At 45.7% G+C, this 21,162-nt stretch overlaps 1 protein-coding gene across 1 annotated transcript in view; it reads left to right on the plus strand.

Annotated features, from left to right (window-relative positions):
• Positions 1 to 21,162, plus strand: part of LOC142439784 (complement receptor type 1-like) — a 248,207-nt gene that overhangs the window by 119,667 nt on the left and 107,378 nt on the right. The window contains exon 19 of the mRNA XM_075542389.1: positions 1,227 to 1,315. Within this exon, the coding sequence (XP_075398504.1) occupies positions 1,227 to 1,315 (89 nt within the window). The remainder of the gene's footprint in view (positions 1 to 1,226; positions 1,316 to 21,162) is intronic.

Consider the following 21,162-nt stretch of genomic DNA (forward strand, 5'->3'; position numbering starts at 1 on the left):
AATAAGATACGTAATAAGTGATTTTAAAATAGGTGTCTAGTTCTAAAATGAAATATTTTTGAAAGCCACCCAGACACTGCAAGAAAAGACTATGCAATTCTTTTCTAGCCATCTGAAATATAGTAACAAACCCAAACTCAGATGAACACCCAAAGCAACCATATTACAATATTCTCAATGTACAAGAGTAAGTAAGAACTATGGCCACAAATTATACAAACCTTTATTGAACAAAAATATAAAAATGTGAAGTTATTGCTTCTCAACCAATCTTCCATATAGGTCTATAAACTTCTGACAGCAGGATTTCATATCTCTAACTCCTTTTCCCCCATCACCACCCCCATCCCCCAAAATTCTGTCCTCTTCCACTTACACTACATCAAATCAGCAGTTTGGGCATCCTCCAGGGGCTCAACTTGTGTTCTTTTAAAATGTCCTTGGCATTTGGGGAACAAAAAGAAGTCTAGAGGGGTAAGACCAGAGCTGTGAGTGGATGGCATAAGGATTCCCAATGCAAGTCTTGTAGGACAGTCTTACAACCCTGGCAGATTGCATAGGGTGCACTATTAAGATGAGAAGGGAAAAAATCCATGGTGCAAATTCCCTGAGCTTTTCCTTACCACTGCACTCTTCTGTTTTCTTAAAACTTCTTCATAATCTCCCATGATCATTCTATGCCTTCCAGAAAACATATCAGGATTAACCCTTTGAAGCCCCCCCCCAAAGTAACCATAACCTCTGTCTGAGCTGACCCCCTGTCGTGAATTTAACTGCCTCTGCATATCTCCCTGGAAGTTACTGTCAGGATTAGATGTGTTTGCTGTTGCTGAAGGCGCCCTAACAATATAAAGTCAAGTGAGCACCTGTCTCAGCACCCACTGATCAGACACTTTGTCTGGAATAAATGTGTGCATGCAAGAACTGGAAGCCTAGTACCGAGCCTCTTGGCCTGACCCTCCCATTTTTCACAATTTAATCTATTGATAGTAAATCACATGTCCTAAGTGTCCTTAGCTATAACATTTCTTCCCCAGCCGGTGCTTTTGTAGTATTTTATCTTGTGATTTGGTAAGATAATTGTGGTTCATTAACTTTCACTAATTATAGCAAAAATGATTTTAGAATCACAATAAAGGTATGTCTTTACAGTAGTCACACCAGCTGTAAAGTAATCCTGTTCAATGAGTAAACATCGTGTGTTTTTTCTCTCTTCTTTCATTTAGCAGTTATTATACAAATACCATACCTAAAGATGGGGCCCTTCACTTAGAAACACGGAAAGTACACTCTGTGGATCCATATAACCCAGCCAGCTAATCAGAAGACAAACTGGTATCTAATGCAATGGAAATATTATTATTAATGCATATGTCAATGTCTTTGTTTCTACTTATTAGTAAGCAAAGTTATAAGTATCTGTGGCTCTGACTACTTCCCCAGTCTTCGGCATTCCTGTACAGGAAGTATGACGTGGTCTACCTTCGTACTGCCAATTCACGTTCTAGTTTTGCATCCAGTCATCCATTCAACAAATATTTAAATAAATAGGAATGCTGATAAGAATAAAATTAGTATGAAGTATAGATGATAGGAGGTGGTAATTACAGTGAAGAGAAATAAAGCAGGCAGGGGGTCTGGAGCGATCAGGGTGACGGCAAGCAAAACCCTCACTAAGTGAATGGCATTTAAGCAAAGGCTGGAGGGAAGTAAGGAAGCTGGTGTGTGGGCATGTGTGGGAAGAGCATTCCTGGCAAGAGAGAGTTGAAAGTTAAAGACCCTGCGGTTATGTGATTTATGGGTCAGAAGCACAGGCCAGAGTCCCGTCTTGTCTGGAGTACACTGCCCAAGAAGAAAAGTAGTAGAGATGAGATCAGAAAAGAGGGGGAGAATCATATGGTAGGTCATTGTTATGAGCTCGGTTCATAGCACAATTAACTGCTGTGTTGAGAACAGACTGTCAGAGGTCAAGGGTGGAAGATGAGGGATTGGTAAGGAGGCTCCTGCAGTCACGCAGGTAGAAACTGTGACTGTGATTGGTCTGGTAGAAGTGGAGGTTGGAACGGAACCAGTTCTTCATACTTTTTAAAATTGGGAAGATAAGAAGCACTGACAGTTTCTATTGGGATATAAGAGAATGAGAGTCGATGGTAACTTCAAGGTTGACATTTTCCCCCCCTCAGCAATTAGAAGTACGGAATTTTCACTTATTATGATTACTGAAAACTGAAGCTCATGGTTAGGAAGAACAATGAGGAGCTCTACATTGCAGGCACTTGTAGGCATCCTTGTGATCTACATATATGCCAAGCAGGACCCTGGGTACACAAATCTGTATTTCAGGAAAGTGTTCCATGCTGCTGTCAGTATAGATGACAGTGAATAAGATCACCAAGGGGGTGAATGTAAGCAGGTAAAAATGAAAGGTTCAAGTCCTGTGCCTTGAACCTTCCAACCCTAAGAATCAAAGAGAAGCAATTAGCAAAGGAACACAAGAGCAGCCTCTGGAAGAAAATCCCCAAAGTGTGGTGTCCTAGAATCAGTCGAAGAGTTTTAAGGAGGAGGATATGAGAAGTGAAACACCACTGGTAAGTTAAGAATGATGAGTACTAAAAACCATCGAGTTTAGTGGCATAGCATTTATTGGTGAACTCACAAGAGCAGTTTTGGTACAGAAGAAGGAGGCAAAGTCCTGATAGGAGTGGGCTTAAGAGAAAAAATGAATGAAGGAAATTGAAAAAAATTAAATGTAGACAATTTCTTTCAAAGAGTTTTTCTATAGAGAGGAGCAGATAAGTAGAGTGATAGCAAGATAAAGAAGTAAAGTCAAGGGTGGGGGAAGTAAAGTCAAGGATGGCAAAATAATAGTTATGCTGCTAAACCTTTACGTTGAAGTGGATGCTCTAGTTGAAGGCAGGGAAATGATGGAGGAAAGAGAAGGCAGAACCCCTGGAACAATGACTGGCTACTTCCAAAGGAATGCGATCCAGGGCTCCAAACAGCTGACCTTGGGAAAACATATTGTAGTATAAGAATAGAGAGTAGAGGCTCGAAAGACGAGCTACTGACGATGAGTCATAGATAGAAGGAAGATGAGGGGCAAGGGAGCCATGCCAGGGAGTTCTTTACATTCAAACAAGTGGGGGGGGGGGCATCCAAAGTAAAGAAGTTGTGGCGTAAATATTTGTTGAATGAATAAGTGACTAAGCAAGAATGAACTACTTGATCCTTTTTCTCCCTTGTGTATTTGAATTCTTATATATCAAGCTAAAAAGTGTTATTATCTGCTCAATATCATGTTGTCTGAACAAAGATATCTTAGTGGTATGGCACCTTCCAGTGGGCTTTGGATTATCGTAGTTACAGTATAATTGGTTATAGTAGTTGTTTACCTATAGAGAGAATGATAAACACTTTGGTTGTTTTTTGTTTGTTTGCTATTCATGCTGTGCCCTAAACAGAAATTGTTTATTTCAGGAGGCCTTGCTGCTTGGAATCCAAGTGAACGTTGTTTGGAAAGAAACCACTAATGTCAGCAAATCTACTTGCATGGTTTCAACAGCAACGAAATGGTCTTATAAGCTAGGATTTCTTATTTGCACTTACTCTCAATCCGAAAAAGGAATGTTTGTTGGTGAAAAAGAGGAGGCCCACGTTCATTACCACTTCATCTTCAAGGGCTTTCGGCAGCGTGTTCTGTGCCGCACCCGACGCCGACTGCACAGTTCAGATGGAGACGCCATCTACTGAGGGACGCGAAGCAGGGCTTCCCAATCATCTCTTTGATAGCACCACACTGCTACCATAGACGATGGGATAGAATATGGCTTCAATTATTTAAACAAAATATGAAGCATTTTCTGTGATTATAATGGGCATATGTATGTTGGGAAGTCTCCTTTCACTTTAACTCTACCTTACTTCTCTGAAATGTCTGAGCATTCCACTTATATCCCCACTCAGTGGGAGAGTTTCTCACAATATGTACTTTGCCTTTCTGTAAGCACTCAATATTTGCACACATTCTTTCTGGAAATTATGGGGTGCAACTTTTAATTCAACAGTTTTGGGGAGTATAATTCAAGATTTAGATGTTTGGGGAGTTTTGTCATAAGTTCTACTTGCTTGTAAAATACCATTTAAATATATATCGATATATAAATTTTAGCCTTAATAAAAACACTTGCCTTGCAGTATTGTTGTTGTTTTTAATGAATGAACTCTCGAATAACATACATAATAAAAGGGCTTTTGCGGATTAAAATTTAGCATAGAGTCTACAATAGGAGGCTCTGTCAGCTCAACTGAATTCTCAACCCCACAGCTTCAAGTCTCTCATTCTCAGAATTTCTCTTTTACCAGAAGAAGTGTAAATATATATATTGGTACTATATTTGTGTCCGAATTTATTCCAAATGAAGTCTTTTAAAGCATGTCTGCCATCAGTGGGTGGCTGCAGCCAAGCTCTCTCAGTAATACACTTGTCTCAGTCTCATTAGGGTGCCTTCTGCAACACACAAGACCCCGTCCACACGGTGACTGCCGAGGGATCTGCTGCCACAGTTAAACTCAAGGCAGGTCAGCTCAGAAGGTAATGATGATTTTTTTCATATTATTATTCCAGAGGGGTGATCTTGATAGATTTTCTCAAAATACACAGGATAATGGGGAAGAAGGGACCCTAATTAGGAGGAAGTGCTTTTTCCAGAAAGTTGAAAACAGTATTGGTGAGGGGAAAAGGCCAGGAAGGAGAGGATATTTTTTCCTTCATCACAACAATGCACACGTGAAGGGAACTCCTATGGTAGCAAGATCGGCCTATGAGGATTGCACCTGGGAAATCTCATTCCACCCACCCTACTCCTTGATCCTTCCCCTTCAGACTCCCCCTTGTCCCCCAAGCTCGAAGAACAGTGAAAATGCACACAATTTGGTCCATTGAAGACACGCACACTGCGTTCGGCAGTACTGATTGAAGAGTACAGAATCCTGAAGGGGAAGGATTTTCCTTATTCAAGTACTTTACCTTATTGAGAAAATAAAATCTGACTGACGGGCTACTCTGTACCTTCTAGAATATTTATGCTGATTCCCTTTCTTCCTCATTTAGTTCAAATGAGGACAACACCATAAACACCGGACTGCCCTCGTGTCCATTCTGACGTGATGCATCTTTGCAGGACATAGCAGAACTGTCCCACAGGTTTCCCAGGGCTGAGCCCTGCTGGTGTCGTAAGTCCATGATGGGCTGCTGTCCTTAAGGTCAGCAGTGTGAAACCACCAGCGGCTCCTCTGGAGAAAGATGAGGCTTTCTACTTCCATAAAGAATTACAGTGTCAGAAACCAACAGGGGAAGTTAGTTCTACCTTCTGCTATAAGGTCACTTTGAGTCAGAATTGACTTCATGGCAGTGAGTTTGTTTTTTGTTTAAGTACATGTTTGCAAGACTTCGTCTTATATACTTTGGGCTTGTTGTCAGGAGAGACCAGTCTCTGGAGAAGGGAAAGATGCTTGGCAAAGTGGAGGGGCACAAAAAAAGAAGGCCCTCAAGGGAAGGACTGATACAGTGGCCGCAGCAATGGGCTCAGGAACGCTGTGAGGATGGCGCAGAGCCACATCGTGTTTCGTTCCGTTGCGCACAGGGTTGCTATGGGTTGGAACCGACTCGAAGGCACCTAGCAACAACAACATCTTTGCAGAAGCAAGTCAACAAATCTTGTGCCTGATAGGTTAAACCACTGACCTTTGGTGCGTAAGCCCCCTGTTTCCCAGGACTCCTTTTCAATGAGGAACTCAGAGAAATTGAGAAGTTGAGATTTCCCCACCCTCTCTTATCCTTCCACTTCTATCTATACTCACTCTTATCGCCATTCCTACCTACCATCCTATGCTGACCGTAAAGGTCTCTTTCCATCACCTCTGCATCTTCAAGGCTGCATCACTCGACCCTCTCCCATCACCAGCTCCTGCCTACAAAGTTGCTCAAGCCAAGACCCATTTACCCTCAAGTGGTAGAAAACCATCACAGCTGACTGAGGCCTTCAAGGGATGTTACTGTAGTAACACTAACACCAAAGCAAGCTGCTGACTTTAAGCCGACCAGGACTGAATGTTCAAATCACGTACCCGGGAATTTTGGTGGGTTCTTTTCCTGTCTCCTTATTTGGCCTGCCCGTGATGACGTCATTCTCTGGCAGGCATGCTCTAAACAGTGAGAAAATCTTTCCTGACAATGCCAAAGGTACATCCCCTCAGCTTAGCACCCAAGCGCACAGAACCCAATCACTCCTTCCAGAGTCCTTTCACTAGCTCTCATTGATGCAGCGGGGTCTCGGGGCCCTGACTGAGCCCATCACTGGAACCAGAGGAGCAGATGGTGATGACTGAGTGACCTGTCCAGCCTTGGAACGCGTGGTTAGCTTCATCTTCCTCACTTGTCCTCCCGTGAGGAAGTGGTGCCTTCAAAGGGACATGGAAGAGCCCTGGTGATGCAGTGGTTAAAGTAGTCAGATGCAAATCAAAAGGTCTGTGGTTCGAACCTATCAGCTCATCGAGAGGCAGAGGGCACTGTGCTTCCATAAACTTATCAAACCTTGGAAACCCTACTGGGCAGTTCTACTCAGTCCTAACACATTGCCATGAGTCAGAATCAACTCCAGGGCCAGGGGTTTGGAGATAGTGGTTGGCAATGTCTGCAGACATTTGGGGTTGGGAGGGAGTGTTATTGGCTTCTAGTGCTTAGAGACCAAGAACGCAGATAAATGTTCGACCGTGCACAGGATAGCTACTCACGTCAAAGAATTATGTGACCCCAAGTGTCAATAGTGCCAGTGTTGGGAACCAGAGTCTACCTGAAACACATGGGACCTTGAGAAGGGGGATTGCACGCAGGTTTTGCCATCTGCAGGTCACTGGTTGTGAATAAATCTTCCTCCAATCTTGACACTGGTTTGGTTTACACTATTGTCTAAGACATTTTCATTTCTTTCTTTTTTTCTGCTCTAAGCATTTATTTTTTTATTTTTAATAATTAAATCATTTTATTGGGGACTTGTACAGCTCTTATCACAATCCACACATACATCCATTGTGTCAAGCACTTTTGTACATTTGTTTCCCTCATCATTCTCAAAATATTTGCTTTCTACTTGAGCCCTTGATATCAGCTCATTTTCCCCTCCCTGACCACTCCCCGCTCCCCCACAAACCCTTGATAATTTATAAATTGTTTTGTCATATTTTATACCATCCGATGTCTCCCTTCACCCACTTCTCTGCTGTCTGTCCCCCAGGAAGGAGGTTATATGTAGATCCTTGTAATCTGTTCCCCCTTTCCACCCCACTTCTCAGTATCACCATTCTTACCACTGGTCCTGAAGGGATCATCTGTCCTGGATTTCCTGGGCTTCCAGTTCCTATCTGTACCAGTGTACATCCTCTGGTCCAGCCATATTTGTAAGGTAGAATTGGGATCATGAGAGTGGGAGGAGGAAGTTCAAGAACTAGAGGAAGGTTGTATGTTTCATCATTTGCTACACTGCACCCTGACTGACTCTTCTCCTCCCCGTGACCTTTCATGTCTTAAGTGACCTTCTCTATACCACTAACTGCCTGTCTGAGAAGGAAGTTATCCTCAGTTATTATTTGTTCTTCATCCTCTATCACTTTATATAAGAATCCCACAGCTAGAGGGCGCCATAAAACCCGGAGAAAAGCCAAAAGATGGGAGCGCATGTCACAACCATTGGTTCTGCATTATAACACAAGGCTGGCTTCTCCAGGAATGTAAATATAAATCATCCATTAAGAAACATTCTAGATTTATCCATTACTATCACGAAATCTGTTTTGTTTTGTTTATTTTTTTCAGTAAATGCTTGAGGTGGAGGCAAAAGAAATATAAACTATAATAAAAATGGAGAAATATTGTCAAACTAGAACACAGGCTTTGCTGCAGGCGGCAAAACTTGATTTAGTAAAATTGACACCTACTTGAAGCGCTCACTGATGAAGGCCAAGTACTGCTGTTTATAGTCCACACAAAATTCTGTATAGATTACACCTGAATGGGAAGATGCAAAAATTATCATATTGCAACTGATCCAGAGCATCATGATAAGTAAGAAAACAATTGAAGTTGTGGGCAATTCTATTTCACTTGCATTAACCATCAATGTCCGTGGAAGCAGCAGCCAAGAAATCTAAAAGTGTATCACACAGGCAGAATATGCTTCAAAAGATCTCTTTAAAGGTCTGAAAAGCAAAGGTGGCAGGTTGAGGACTAAAGTCTACCTGCTCAGAGCCATTTTTTTAAAATCTCCTCATATACATATGAAAGCTGAATAATGAAAGAGAGAAGAACATTGAATACCATTAGCTGCCAGGACAATTTAAAAATAAGCCTTAACAAAATGGATGCATAAGCAAATGTGGTGAAGAAAGCTGTTGATGCTTGCCTATCAAAAGATATCACAGTTGGGGTCTTAAAGGCTTGAAGGTAAACAAGCAGCCATCTAACTGAGAAGCTACAAAGCCCACATGGATGAAGCACACCAGCCTCTGTGATCCTGGGATCAGATAACAGGCATCAAAGACCCAGATCAAAAAATCATATCATTGTGAATGAGGGGGAGGGTGGAGTGGAGACCCAAAGTCCATCTGTAGACAACTGGACACCCCTTAGAAAAGGGTCACAAGGAAGAGACGAGCCAGTCAGGGTGCAGTATAGCACCAAAAAAACACAAATTTTCTCTAGTTCTTTAGTGCTTCCTCCCCCCACTATCATGACCCCAATTCTACCTTACAAATCAGAGGATGTACAGTAGACCAGAGCATGTACATGGGTACAGATAAGAGCTGGCAACACAGGGAATCCAGGACAGATGACCCCTCAGGGCCAATATTGAGAGTAGTGCCAGGAGATTAGGGGGAAGGTGGGGGGGGGGAAGGGGGAACCAATCACAATGATCAACATATAACCCCATCCTAGGGGGGCAAACAATAGAAAAGTGGGTGAGGGGAGACAGCGGTTGGTGTGAGACATGAAAAAAAAATTAGTAAATTATCAAGGGTTCATGAGGGAGGGAGTAAAAATGAGTTGATACCAAGGACTCAAGGAGAAAGAAAATGTTTTTAAAATGATTGTGTTAGTCTGGATACTTTAGAGAAACAAATCCCCAGAAACGAATGTATAAACGAGAGCTTTATGTAAAGGTTAAGTGCGCATCAAGAAAACATCCCAACCCAATGCTGCCCAAACCCACAAGTCAAACATTAATCCATTAACCCACATGTCCAACACCAATCCACAGAGTTCTTCTCCATCTCACAAAACAAATGCAATGATGCTGCCTGCAGGAGGAAAGCCGAGTCAGTAAATGTATAAACATCTCAGCGCTGGCAGGGGTCTCCACACGGCTGCTCCAGCACCTAGGGCTGCATTGGGGTAGGTCCATGTAGCTTCTCCTCAGGGATGTCTTGCAGGAAGTGAGCCTTGACAGCTGAAGCAGGGAACTGGCTAAGGCAGCTGCACCCTGGTCCGACCATCAGAAAGCAAGTGACCCGAGAACTAGAAAGGGGAAGCTCATCGAGCCATTTATCCCTCTGCCCTTCAATTAATCCCACATGTGTTTATTGGCCAGATTAGCACAATAAACTAACTACCTCAATGGTGATGGCAACATATGCACAAATGTGCTTGACACAATGGTTGGATGTATGAACTGTGATAAGAGCTGTAATAGCCCCCAATAAAATTATTTATTTTAAAAAATCAATCTTAAAAAAGAAAAATAAGTATAACCCGAATGCTCCTTAGAAACACAGATGGTGAGACTATGTCTGGCCTACTTTGGACATGTCTCTGGTGGTAAAGTAGAGGCTGAGCGACATGAGGGAAGCCTGCCATGAGCTGGAGGAAGTACTGTAATAATGAGCTCAATATGTCAATGGTCATGAAGATGGCACAGCATCAAGGAGATGCTTTGTTTGGTCATACACAAGGCCACCTTGTTTGTAATCTGAATCAGCTGGGAATGAAAATCACATGTTGGAAGCTCTCTCTCTCACTTTCTCTCTCTTTTTTTTTTTTTTTAGGAGCTAGGAGTAGGCACCCTTTTACTTAAAGAGATGGGAGAGGGTGATCCTATGGGGAAATCAGGAGTGGTACCCAGACACGGGGACAGGGGATGAGGGCCTCACACAGCATGCACAACCAGCATGGTCAGGGGGTGGGCAGCCCTGATGCCCTGGCCAAGGGGTGGCCCACCCAAGGAGGTTCAGTGCACACCGACTGCTGTCCAGGTGGCTCTGGCCATGGGCGGGGCACCCTGGCACCTCACCTGACCCCCGACTCTCTCCCTGAAATGAGGGGAGTCAGGCCAGGACTGTGAAGGCCACCAAGAGGGTGTGTGGTGGCCCTGGGGTACCGCCAAGGAGGGAGCCGGGCTGACACTCTAGCAGGCCTCCTGGTGGACAGGGCAGCCCGGACAGTGCTGACCAGTGGCAGCATGCTTGCACCTGTGGTCAGGTGGTCACGGCACCACCTTAAAGGACTGTGGTCATTCCAAGTCACAGTTAACCGCCCATGGAAGCGTAGACCCGCCACCAGACTACGGGACAGTGCCCAACCAAGGGGCCAGGCCAGTGTGAGGAGCCGAGGTGGCTATGGAGAGCAGAAAGGAAGACGCAGGTAGGGCGCCTCCTTGCTCGCCCTCCCAGGCTGTCCAGGACGGGAAGCCATCCACAGCGGCTTCTGAACTCTTGGTCCTGCTGGCTGCGCACAGAGCTCTCGCCTCCAGTAGAGGTGCCTGCGGGCAGCTAGCCTGCTGAGAAGGTCAAGGAAATCCAGACTATTCTCCACGAATTGCACGATGAGGATGTCTACCTGCTCCTGCGGTGGTCAGCGCGGTGGCCCAGCTCAGGGGTCCTCCATCACAGATGTGTGCAGGTCCTGAACTTGCTGCTCAAACTTGGCCATCACTGTAGAAACCTTCAGCAGGTCCATGGCGCTCAGCGACTTGTCCAGGGTCTTGGTGACCCGGGCCATATTCTTAGTCCCCTCCTTCATGGTCATGGCTGTCTGGACCTTGGAAGCCACAGCGTCCACTCGAGAGGCCATGCGCAGGCAGGTCACCCCTCATTCTCGCGGAAAGTGGTCTCAGCGTACACGCATGCGCACTCTGCAGTTTTCGCCTGCAGGGCCTCCTTCACGTTGGCCTGCTCGGTTTGGGACTCTTCCTCCGCCTTCTTGGCCAGTTTCTCCAGCTGCTTTGCTGTGAACTTCCGTGGGAACAGGTATGGTCCATGGCCAGTGCTAGGCGGCGGCGCCCCTCTAACGAGAGCAGGGACTGCAGGGATCGAGGAGGCGGAGGTCCTTCCCACGCTGGACGCTCTTAATAAAGGGCCAGCCAGCAGCGTAGGGGGTCGGTTAGTACCCTGACAGCTTCCCAGTCTCGCGTCCACGAACAGTCACTTCAAACGCGATGTTTGTGTGACCCTATCTCAGCCCCAGGATCAGCTGAAGCTCCTGCTTTGAGGCTCGTGGCCCCAGTTTGATCCCATTCATTGTTCCTACTTGGAATTGGTTCTGAAAACACTTTACAGCCTGCCTCAGTTCTGCTAAGCAATTTTTTTTTTACTCTTTAATATATGGATTTTTGATTATTTATTTTTAAATCATTTTCTTGTGGGCTCTTGCCACTTTTATAACATTTCATGCATCAATCGTATCAAGCATATTGTGTACATCATCATTTCCAAAGCATTTTCTTTCTACTTGAGTCTTTGATATAAGCTCCTCTTTTTACCCCTCTATCCCCCACTCTCCCACCCTCGTGAATCCTTGATCAATAATTTATTGTTATTACTATTAGTAGAGTAGTAGTAGTATTCCGTATCTTACACTGCCTGTTGTCTAAGAAGTCTTTCACTCTTGCTCAAGAAATTCTGTTTCAAACATTTCACAGTGTCACCAGGGGGCGCTGTTCCCAGCCCACCCCTGCAAAGGAGGGCTCTTGCCTTCTACTGACCCAGAATGGAGAGGCAGATTTCCATAGGAGCAGAGCGCACATAGAGATGAGGAGGGCCCAATACAATGCTTACATTCCCTCACCCCCATCTCCCCAAAGCTAGAGGAGTACAGGGTTCAAAGTAAGAACAACAGTAAAACAATAGCCCATCTCAATCTGACGTAAAGAAACTCATTCTTCCTATAGGCCTGTACACCTTGCCTGCAAACTGCTTCCCCACGAACAACAGGCATTTCATGAGCCGACCTATCCACTCAGATTCTTGAAAGAGAAATGTTATGCTGGGTGTGTAGAAATGCCACCATATAATCCACCCCTTTGTCTCTACGCACAGAAGACACCAAGGAGCCAAACATAGGCAGATTTTGCCCCTGTGTGGGTCGCCACTAGTGTCAGCGGAGTACCCTGTAAGCCATGCACCCAAACTACTCTGCGATGTCTTAGTGAAAACCTGACACTTTTCTGGAAACTAAAAATTTAAAATTATTGATGTAATTTCCCCATTTCGAAATGGCAAGGTGCGCAATGCACCCACGTGTAGGAGGACAGGATAGGTTTTTTATGAGGAAGCTCAGCACGTGTGACAAAAGTTATTTAGTTCAACTCTATGCCTGAACGTAAGCTCGCCAGGTGCATTGTGAGGCTGTTCTATTTTGAGAGTTGTTTGATAAAGCATCTCATCAGGGGCTAATTTTCCGACGCAATGTCAGGCTGTTTCCTTATCCCCACACCTCCCTCTTTACCTTCGTTGCAGATTGACAAAGGATCATTGGTGGGAATGCCTAGAGAGTGAGATGTGGGGAGACCAAATTTTATGTTTACCTCTCTGGGGCACAAAGTTGGTTGCAACCAGACTTTCAGTTCTGTCACCTGTGCCCCTGCTCACCAAGGTGCTACTGGGGTTAGTTGTACATTCCTTGCCGTCACCCCAGATTAGCGATTGGACCTTCCTCTTTTCTGTTGTGTCAGCAGTGAAGCTTTTGACCAAAAGGCTGAATGTTTTCTTTAGAAACCTAAGGATGAAAATCATAGTTTTCAATTTAGGCTGAAGTCATCCAATTCATACATGCCTCGGTGTCCCTAAAATTCACTACTCTGCCAAACCAAACCCAAACTCACAGCCATTGAGTAGATTACCCCCCCACCCAGCACCACCCCATAGTGACCCTGTAGAGGAGGCTAGAATTGCCCCTGTGTGTTCCAGAGACGGTAACTCTTTACAGGAACAGAACCCTCATCTTTCCCCCTGGGAGCTGCTGATCATGGTGAACTGTGACCACAGCTCCTCACAGCATCACAAAACAAACAAGCAAACAAGCATGCCATCGAGTGCATGCCGACTCACAGTGACCCTTCCAGACAGGGTAGAACTGCCGCCGTAAGTTTCTGAACGTGTCGCAATTGTGCAGCTGGTGGCTTAGAACTGCTGACCTAGAGGTTAACAGGCCAATGCCTAAGCCCTATGCCACCACCTACTCCCCAGGAGTGAACAATTTCTCGCTTTTGCCTCCCATCCCAGAGTCTGCTTGTAGGTATGCCTGGCATCTCCCAGCCCCACAGCATCGTCCTACAGAATAAAAGCCTCTTTTTCAAGTTATGGTCCCCCAGGGATGCAGTCAGAGGGCCAACCGAAGCTGACTTATTAGTCTGTGCCAGTAAGTCAGCCCCTTCTTAACTTGCTTATTGGGTCGCCTGCCTCTGGTCCCTAAGGTGGGAGCAGGATTCTGGAGAAACAAGGGAACGCAAGGGTCAACAAGACCTCACCATCAGCCCTTTAAGAGGAAACAGTGATGAAATGCATCCCGGAACCCTGCTGTCCCCAGAGCCTGGCGATTGGTCTGTTCTCTCAGCTGCGCTTCCCTCTCACTTCAACCTTCGTGGGGTTCGCAGTCTGGCTTGTAGAGGCCCTAGGACGGCGCGATGGGAGCCTGGTCTCGGAGCAGGAGGCTGCCGCATCTCCGCGCGCGCCCTGGAGGGCCCCTCCCGGCGGTGCTGGCGCTGCTCTTGCTGCCCGCAGCCTGGGGTGAGCGGGGCGCGGGCGCGTGTGCGGTGGCGGGGGGGGGGGGCGGGAGAGGGACGGGTGTGTGTGAATCGGGTCCCCAGGTGTGGCTTGCAATCCGGCAGAAGGCAGGTCGGGCTAGGTGGGTATCGCCCCTTTCATGCCCTTGCCGGTCTTGGGATCAAGTCGCGCCTCCGTGTAGGTGAAGGAGAGTGCTGTCCAGCGCAGAGGCGGTGGGATTAGCGCCGATGCCAAATCAAGGCTGCGCCACTTTCTTCTGGGCACCGACGGTCTAGGGCAGCGGTTTTCTACCTTCCTCTTGCAGCGCCCCTTCAGACAGTTCATGTGGTGGTGACCCCCAACCAGAACATTATTTTCGTTGCTTCTTCATCACTGTCATTTTGCAACTGTTAGGAATCGGGCGACCCCTATGAAAGGGTCCTTCAACAAACCCCCCCAGGGGGTCGCGACCCAGGGCTTGAGAACCGCTGGTCTAGACGGACTGCAGCAGAGGGTGGTGCCAATTCCATTTGGAGTGGAGTGGAGTGAAGGGAGGTGGGTTTGCAAGGGCCAGGAACCCCGGTTTTAATCCTGGGAAGTATGCTGCGAGGGAAGACAGCTTTCTGAACCTGTTTCCTAGTCTGTAAAATTAGGGAGACCGGTAGCTGTACCTCACGGACTTACTTCGGAACTAGTCTAAACTGTAACAAATGGCTTAACCAGGATTGCCATTTAACAGATTTCTAGTGTCCTGGTGGCACTGTGGATTAAACGTAGGACTGCCAACTGCCGGGTCGCTAGCTCAAGCCCCCTAGCTGCGCAGAGGAAGAAAGAAGAGGCTGTCTGCTCCTTGGGAAAGCTGAAGGGGATTTCTTCCCGGAGTCAGAATCAGCTGGTGGCAGTGGGTTTTAAACCATTGCCTCTAGTCTTTTCTCACAGACATATTTGGGACAAGGAACCTCCCCTGTGTCCCAGCTACTTCTTCGGTCTCAATATTTGATCATTGAGCTCCCTCAAGACATTTGCCAGGCACTTAGAGTCCCTGTGAGTCAGCACCGACCCCGTGGCATGAGGTTGTTTGGGGGTTGGTATAGAGTTGGAAAGTATCCAAAGTTGGGGTGGAAGGGACTTTACACAAAGCACCAATTTTAGAGGTGTGTTCTGTGCAAAAGGAAATACTATGGAAATTTTGAGACCGAATCTTCTCTTCCTTCCTCTTAACTAGAACGGTGACTAGGTAAGGACCATCAAGCAGGACCCGTCTCTTTTCGGTTTCCTCCTCCCCAGAAGTCAATCAAGTCATCTCAGTTGCTTAAACTCAAAAGTGTCCGTTAAGGCAACAGTCGTCATTCTTGTTCAGCTTTTTCTCGACACTTCAAGGTTCAGCCCTCTAGAGCGCTAGCACTTGCATTTGATGCTATCTTCTCTCCTAAGATTCAAGGAGCTCTGGTGGCATCACTGGTTACAACTTGGGCTGCTAACGGCAAGGTCAGTTGTTCAAACCCACCACACAAAAAAGAGGCTTTCTGATGCTATAAAGATGTATAGCTTCAGAAACAACACCCCCCCCCCCATAGTTCTACCCTGCCCTATAGGATCAATGAGTTAGGATAGACTCAAAGGCAGTGTGTGTGTGTGTGTGTGTGTGTGTGTGTTTCTACTAAGCTGGAACCCCAATGGCACAATGGGTTAAGGCTGGGTTGCTAAGCAAAGTAGGTAGTTAGAATTCCCCAGCTTCTTTGTGAAAGGAAGATGGAGGTTGTCTTTGGTAAAGATCGACAGCCTGGGAAACTCTGTAGACCAGATCTCTGCCCTGTGGGTTTGTTATGAGACCAAACAGATCCAAAGGCAGTGGGCTTGCTTTTTTGTTGTTGTTGTTGTTGTTGTTGTTCTAAAGGCATAAGGAAAGAGGAAGGCAAAGTTTCCCATGGTAGTCGTTGTGCTAGTCTGGGCTGACTACAGAAACAAATCCAGAGACACTCATATGTATGTAAGAGAGAGCTTTATATCAAAGAGAAATTGTATATTGAGCAGACATCCCAGCCCAGTCCAGATCAAGTCCATAAGTCCGATATTAGCCAGAATGTCTGAAACTAGTCCATAAATTCCTCTTCTGACTCACGTTGCCACTCACAATGATGGTGAATGCAGGAATATCACACACCAGTTGGGTGAAAAATCTTGTGGATCCAGTGCCGGTGGAAGCAGCTCAGCACAGGTGTGGGTCTCCATGTGGCTCCTCTATCTCTCTCAAGTGTGGCTCTTGGCCCAGGTCTCCACCTCATGGCTCACACAGGTCTCAGCTTGGCTCCACATGGCTGGTTCACAGGAATACGAAGACAGAGGGAGAGAGGTTTCCCAGAATAATCAGGAGATCCCACCCACAAGGAGGCATCATCAGGCTGTGACCTGATTGTTAGGCTAGAATCCCCCCCTACACTTATTTATCACATTGACATGGAATTATGCAACTCTCACAGTTGTTGTAATCGAGTTTGCTGTGTTACCAATGGCCATTAGTGGAGAAATGTGATAAAACTTTAAATGCTGTTTGCAGAAGAGAAGCCTGCCAAGTAAGGTAAGAAATCACTGTCAAGACTTAGAAAAGGTTGTAGTCCCACTTCTTACTGGAAACGTGTTAACACTTGGTTCATATTTATTAAGTCCTGGTGTGTTGATAAGATTAATTGCAATATAGTTACTGCAGTTATCACAATAACCTCGAAATGTGAAACAGCCTCAGTAATATAAAATGGACTTGTTAATGTAATTTCAATGAAGGAAATGTGTGTAGTAGTTAGGGGGTTGGGGAGCTTACTAAACGTGGGAGAAAACCATGCTCCAAAGATGTGTGTATGCTGACGTAGGCTAGTGTAGCTTTAGAAGAGTCTTCAATTAGGAAAGGGCTCTCATTTTTCCAGTCCCTGAAAATGATTACGGGTTCGATTCTAACCGTCAGCTCAGCAGCTTGAAATGCCCAGGGAGGAAGATGAGGCTTTTTGCCCCACAAAGATTTACAGTCTCGGGAAAACCACAGGAGCAGCTCTGCTATGTCGACAGCGTTGCTGTGAATCAGAGCAGGCTCAACGCCGTGAGCTGGTTTTTGCTTTTGTCACTCAAGATGAACACCAGGCACGCTGTGAGTAAGCACGTCACTCAGAGCCAGCGTGTCAGTGGTTCCAGCCTACTGGCTGCTCTATGGAGACAGAAGTGACCCTCTGCTTCTGTGAAAACAGAAGCCTTGGAAATACTCAGGAGCGGTCCTACTGTATCCGATAAGAGCACTCACTGTACGTCACAATTGACTCAATGGCAACAGGTTTGGTTATTTGGGGGGCGGGGTTTGCCACTAACTAGTTAGGTCAGTAGTTCAAATAAGCATCAGCCACTTTGCACGAGAAAGTTGATGCTGTCTGTCCCAGTAAACATCTACAGTCTCAGAAACCCCATGTCAGGTCACTAAGCTGATATTAACTCAATGGCAGTGGGCTTTGAGTTTTAGCTGGATGTCTTGGACCTGGCAAGTCAATAAACATCGCTGTCCTTTCCAGTTACATGTCCGAGATGAAGGTAATTGGCATCTTGCGGTCTGGGAGGGTGATTGTGAAAGTGTCTGTGACAGGGTTTTGCATGTAACACTGTTTTGCAACCTAAAAACCCCCTAGCCGATCTAAGGAAGTCGAAGGGCAGTGCCTAAAGGCTACCAAAAAACCAAATCCATGGCCCTCAAGTCCGTCCACTTCAACTCACAGTGACCCTTCAGGACAGAGTAGCATTATCCCACAGGGCGTCGGAGGCAGTGATCTTTATAGGAGCAGCAGAATCACTAACCTGGAAGTTAGCAGCCTACGTGCTTAAACCATGGTGACACCAGGGCTCTTTGCTAAAGGCTATCCAACCCAACTACCCTCAAGTCAATCCTGCGATTCATAGCAACCCTGCATAGGCTTTCCAAGGCTGTACATTTCTGCAGAAGCAGAGAGCCCCAGCTTTCTCCTGTGGAGCAGCTGGTGGATTTGAACCTTGAGATTAGCAGTACAGCGTGTCCTCTACAGTTCCCAAAGCTCCTTCTGAAAGACTACCGAGCAAGATAAATAAACCTACTACCACAGAGGCAGTACCACTTCATAGCCACCCTATAGGACAGGGTAGAACCCCCTCTGTGAGTTTCTGAGACTGTTACTCTTTATGGAAGTAGAAAGCCAAGTCTTTCTCCTGTGGAGCAGCTGATGGTTTTGAACTGCTGACCTTATGGTTAGGAGCCCAGAATAACCACTACACCACCAGGGCTCCTTCTGAGAGGCTACCAAATCACTTAAAAGAGAAATATCTCAACTTACAATTATCAGTCCAGAAAGGCTAAATACCCCAGAAAGACTTAACATGGAGTCCCAGCTGAATGAACTGAGTTCTGCCTCAAAGTTGCCTGCACCCTTGGACTGAGGACTGGGGTACTTAGATGGGAGAGGAAGCAGAGAGTGGCCGACCCAGGACTGTGAAAGGGGCAGTTATTGGATCTTGGGGGGAACAACAGGTTTGATGGGTGTCCATTGGAAAGTGACCCAGAATCACCATATATATAGTACCTCGATACTTCCCTTACAGTGATATGACAGGCTTTGATCTACTGGGTCGGGATCTGCACTTGGAAGAATTGATTCAGGATGGTATCCCCCTAAACCCCCGGCACCAATCCCCATGCTTAAAGTAAACAGTACAATTGAATGGGAGACTAAACTATCGGGTAGCAACTTCTGGGGTATGGTTCAAGGTGGTGTGTCATTAGGGAAACTGAAGATGGTATCAGTACAATGGCCTTATATCCCAGGGGGATGATTGACAATATTGTACTTTTTTGTTTCTATGGGTTTTGGGTTTCCTGATTTTAGCATGTTTTTGTGTGTGTGTGTGGATTATTTTCCTGTTTGTTGGTTGGTTGGTTGGTTGGTTGGTTGCTGTTATTGATGTAGTTGGTCTTATGGGGTTTTGAATTTGTCATATTACAGCCACCAAAGTAAACCTGAGTCATGCATATCCCATAAATATGCAGATGGATTCTGGGCACCTACTTAATTCTAGTCCCAATCCAAGGACAGTTAGTTCTGAAAACACGGCCTTGCTCAGTACTGACCTTCATGAAAGGATCGCTGAAGATGAGGGTGCTACAGCAACGTGTGCTGGAGGAAGCAAATGCGCCCAGCTGTCAATCAGAGTAGGGTCTGGACACTTAAAGGCTTGTATTCAAACAAGCAGCCATCTAAGCAAGGAGTCAACTGAGTCCACATGGAGGAAGCACACCAGCTTGTATGATACAACATCGACATAACATAATTCAAATACGACTCAGGGAAAAGTATCAGAGTTAAAATGATGAACACTTAAATGGTAGAGGGCTGTGGAGGAGAGAGGGAGCCCCAAACTCATCTGCAGAGTAACGAGCTAGATTCAACCAATGGCAGACCCCCACTAGCCACAGGAAAGGGTCTCGAACAGCCTTACTGTCAGGCAGAGATCATTGTCATCTTGATGATGCTGGATCAAACTTGATACTTGGTCAGCGACCTCCCTATTGGCCCAAGCTGAATTTGTTCTTGGTGCAAATATTTCTTATGTGTTCCACTACAAAAATTCCTCCCTGGATTTTTAAATATTGACGGTAGTCTTTCCCTTCTTACTCATTGTTTGTATTTTATCTTTATATTATTATTATTTTACTCTTACCGTTTGATTTTGATTGTTTCTGTGGGGTTTCCCAGTGTGTGAAGCTCAGCGGAGTGGACGCAGGGAGATAAGAACTGATGCGAGGGGTGATGGCGGATGTGGGAGTCGGGCAGGAGATAGAGAGGGTTAGGGGCTTCGGGGAGAGAATAATGAAGGCAGGAGAGGGGAGGAAGCACGAGGCCGGATGGTGATTGCACAGCTCATCTTAAAGGCGTTTTAACCATGGAGAGGGCAAAATGTTCTGAAATTGATTGTGGTAATAACTATACAATTCTTCTGGATGTGACTGAACGATTGAACTATTGAATGGCATGATATGTGGATTCGGTGCCAATAAAATGTTTTTAAAAATAATAAAAGCCCTTGACACAAAAAAATAAAAGGCTGAATAGAAGGAACATGGCTTCAGCTGTGCTTCTGATAAAAAATAACACAAAAATTAAGCTTTGCTAGGATGGTGTTTAGAAGTCCTGGCAGTAGAGTGGTTATGCGTTTGGCTCTGATCCTCATGGTTAGCAGTTGAAAACCACCAGCAGCTCTTCGGCAGAAAGACTGGGCTTTCTATTCCCCTTAACAGTTACAGTCTCGGAACCCACAGAGGGTCCTTATGAGTCAGCATTGACTCAAAGTCAGTGAGTTTTGTTTGGTTTGGGAGGATGGTGTTTAATACAGGGTAAACCTCAGCCAAACTGTAAGTTGAACAATAACATGAGGAAGATAAGTGAGGTAGCTAGTTTATTGTGCCAACCTGGCCGACAAACACATGTGGGATTAATTGAAGGGCAGAGAGATAAATGGCTCGGCTCTTTGATCATCAGACCAGTATGCAGCTGTGCCTTGCCGTGCTCTGTGCCTCAATTTGCAAGCTACACTACCTGTGGGACACCTAACCCGTGGACTGTGTCGTTGTAATTTGAGGTTCCTTCAAGACCTGCTTCTCCACACCATTGGAATTTACATCTCCTGAGCTGGGTACTGTCGGGCCCTGTCATCTGGCTGACTGTTGCTGACCTGCCTTGCTGTTTGCTGCCTGTGCCCTGATAGCCTGAATTTCTCTACAGAGGACTAACCTGGAAACCTTCAAGAACTGAAGGACTGCCAGTGTCTCACAACTGTCTCATGGGAGTGAGTTGCACTGAGCCATTTGTACTGCTTTATAATTTAATTAACTGTTTATTTCTTATGTTAAATTTCTATCTACCTGTATAAATATATATAAAATTGTTAGCATTCTGGTTTTGTTTCTCTAGAGAACCCTGCCTAACACAATAAGCACTCCTTAAAACTATCAACCATCCGTGTTCAAGAAGGCAGCATTTGCCTAGGGACTAGGTCCAGAAAGCAGGAAGAGATAGGAACAAGGAGCAGGGGAAACAGGAAGCGAGAAGTGTTGTTTAGAGTGTGTGGATTACA

Source organism: Tenrec ecaudatus, chromosome 1 (assembly GCF_050624435.1).
Source record: "Tenrec ecaudatus isolate mTenEca1 chromosome 1, mTenEca1.hap1, whole genome shotgun sequence".
NCBI classification, from domain to species: Eukaryota; Metazoa; Chordata; class Mammalia; order Afrosoricida; family Tenrecidae; genus Tenrec; species Tenrec ecaudatus.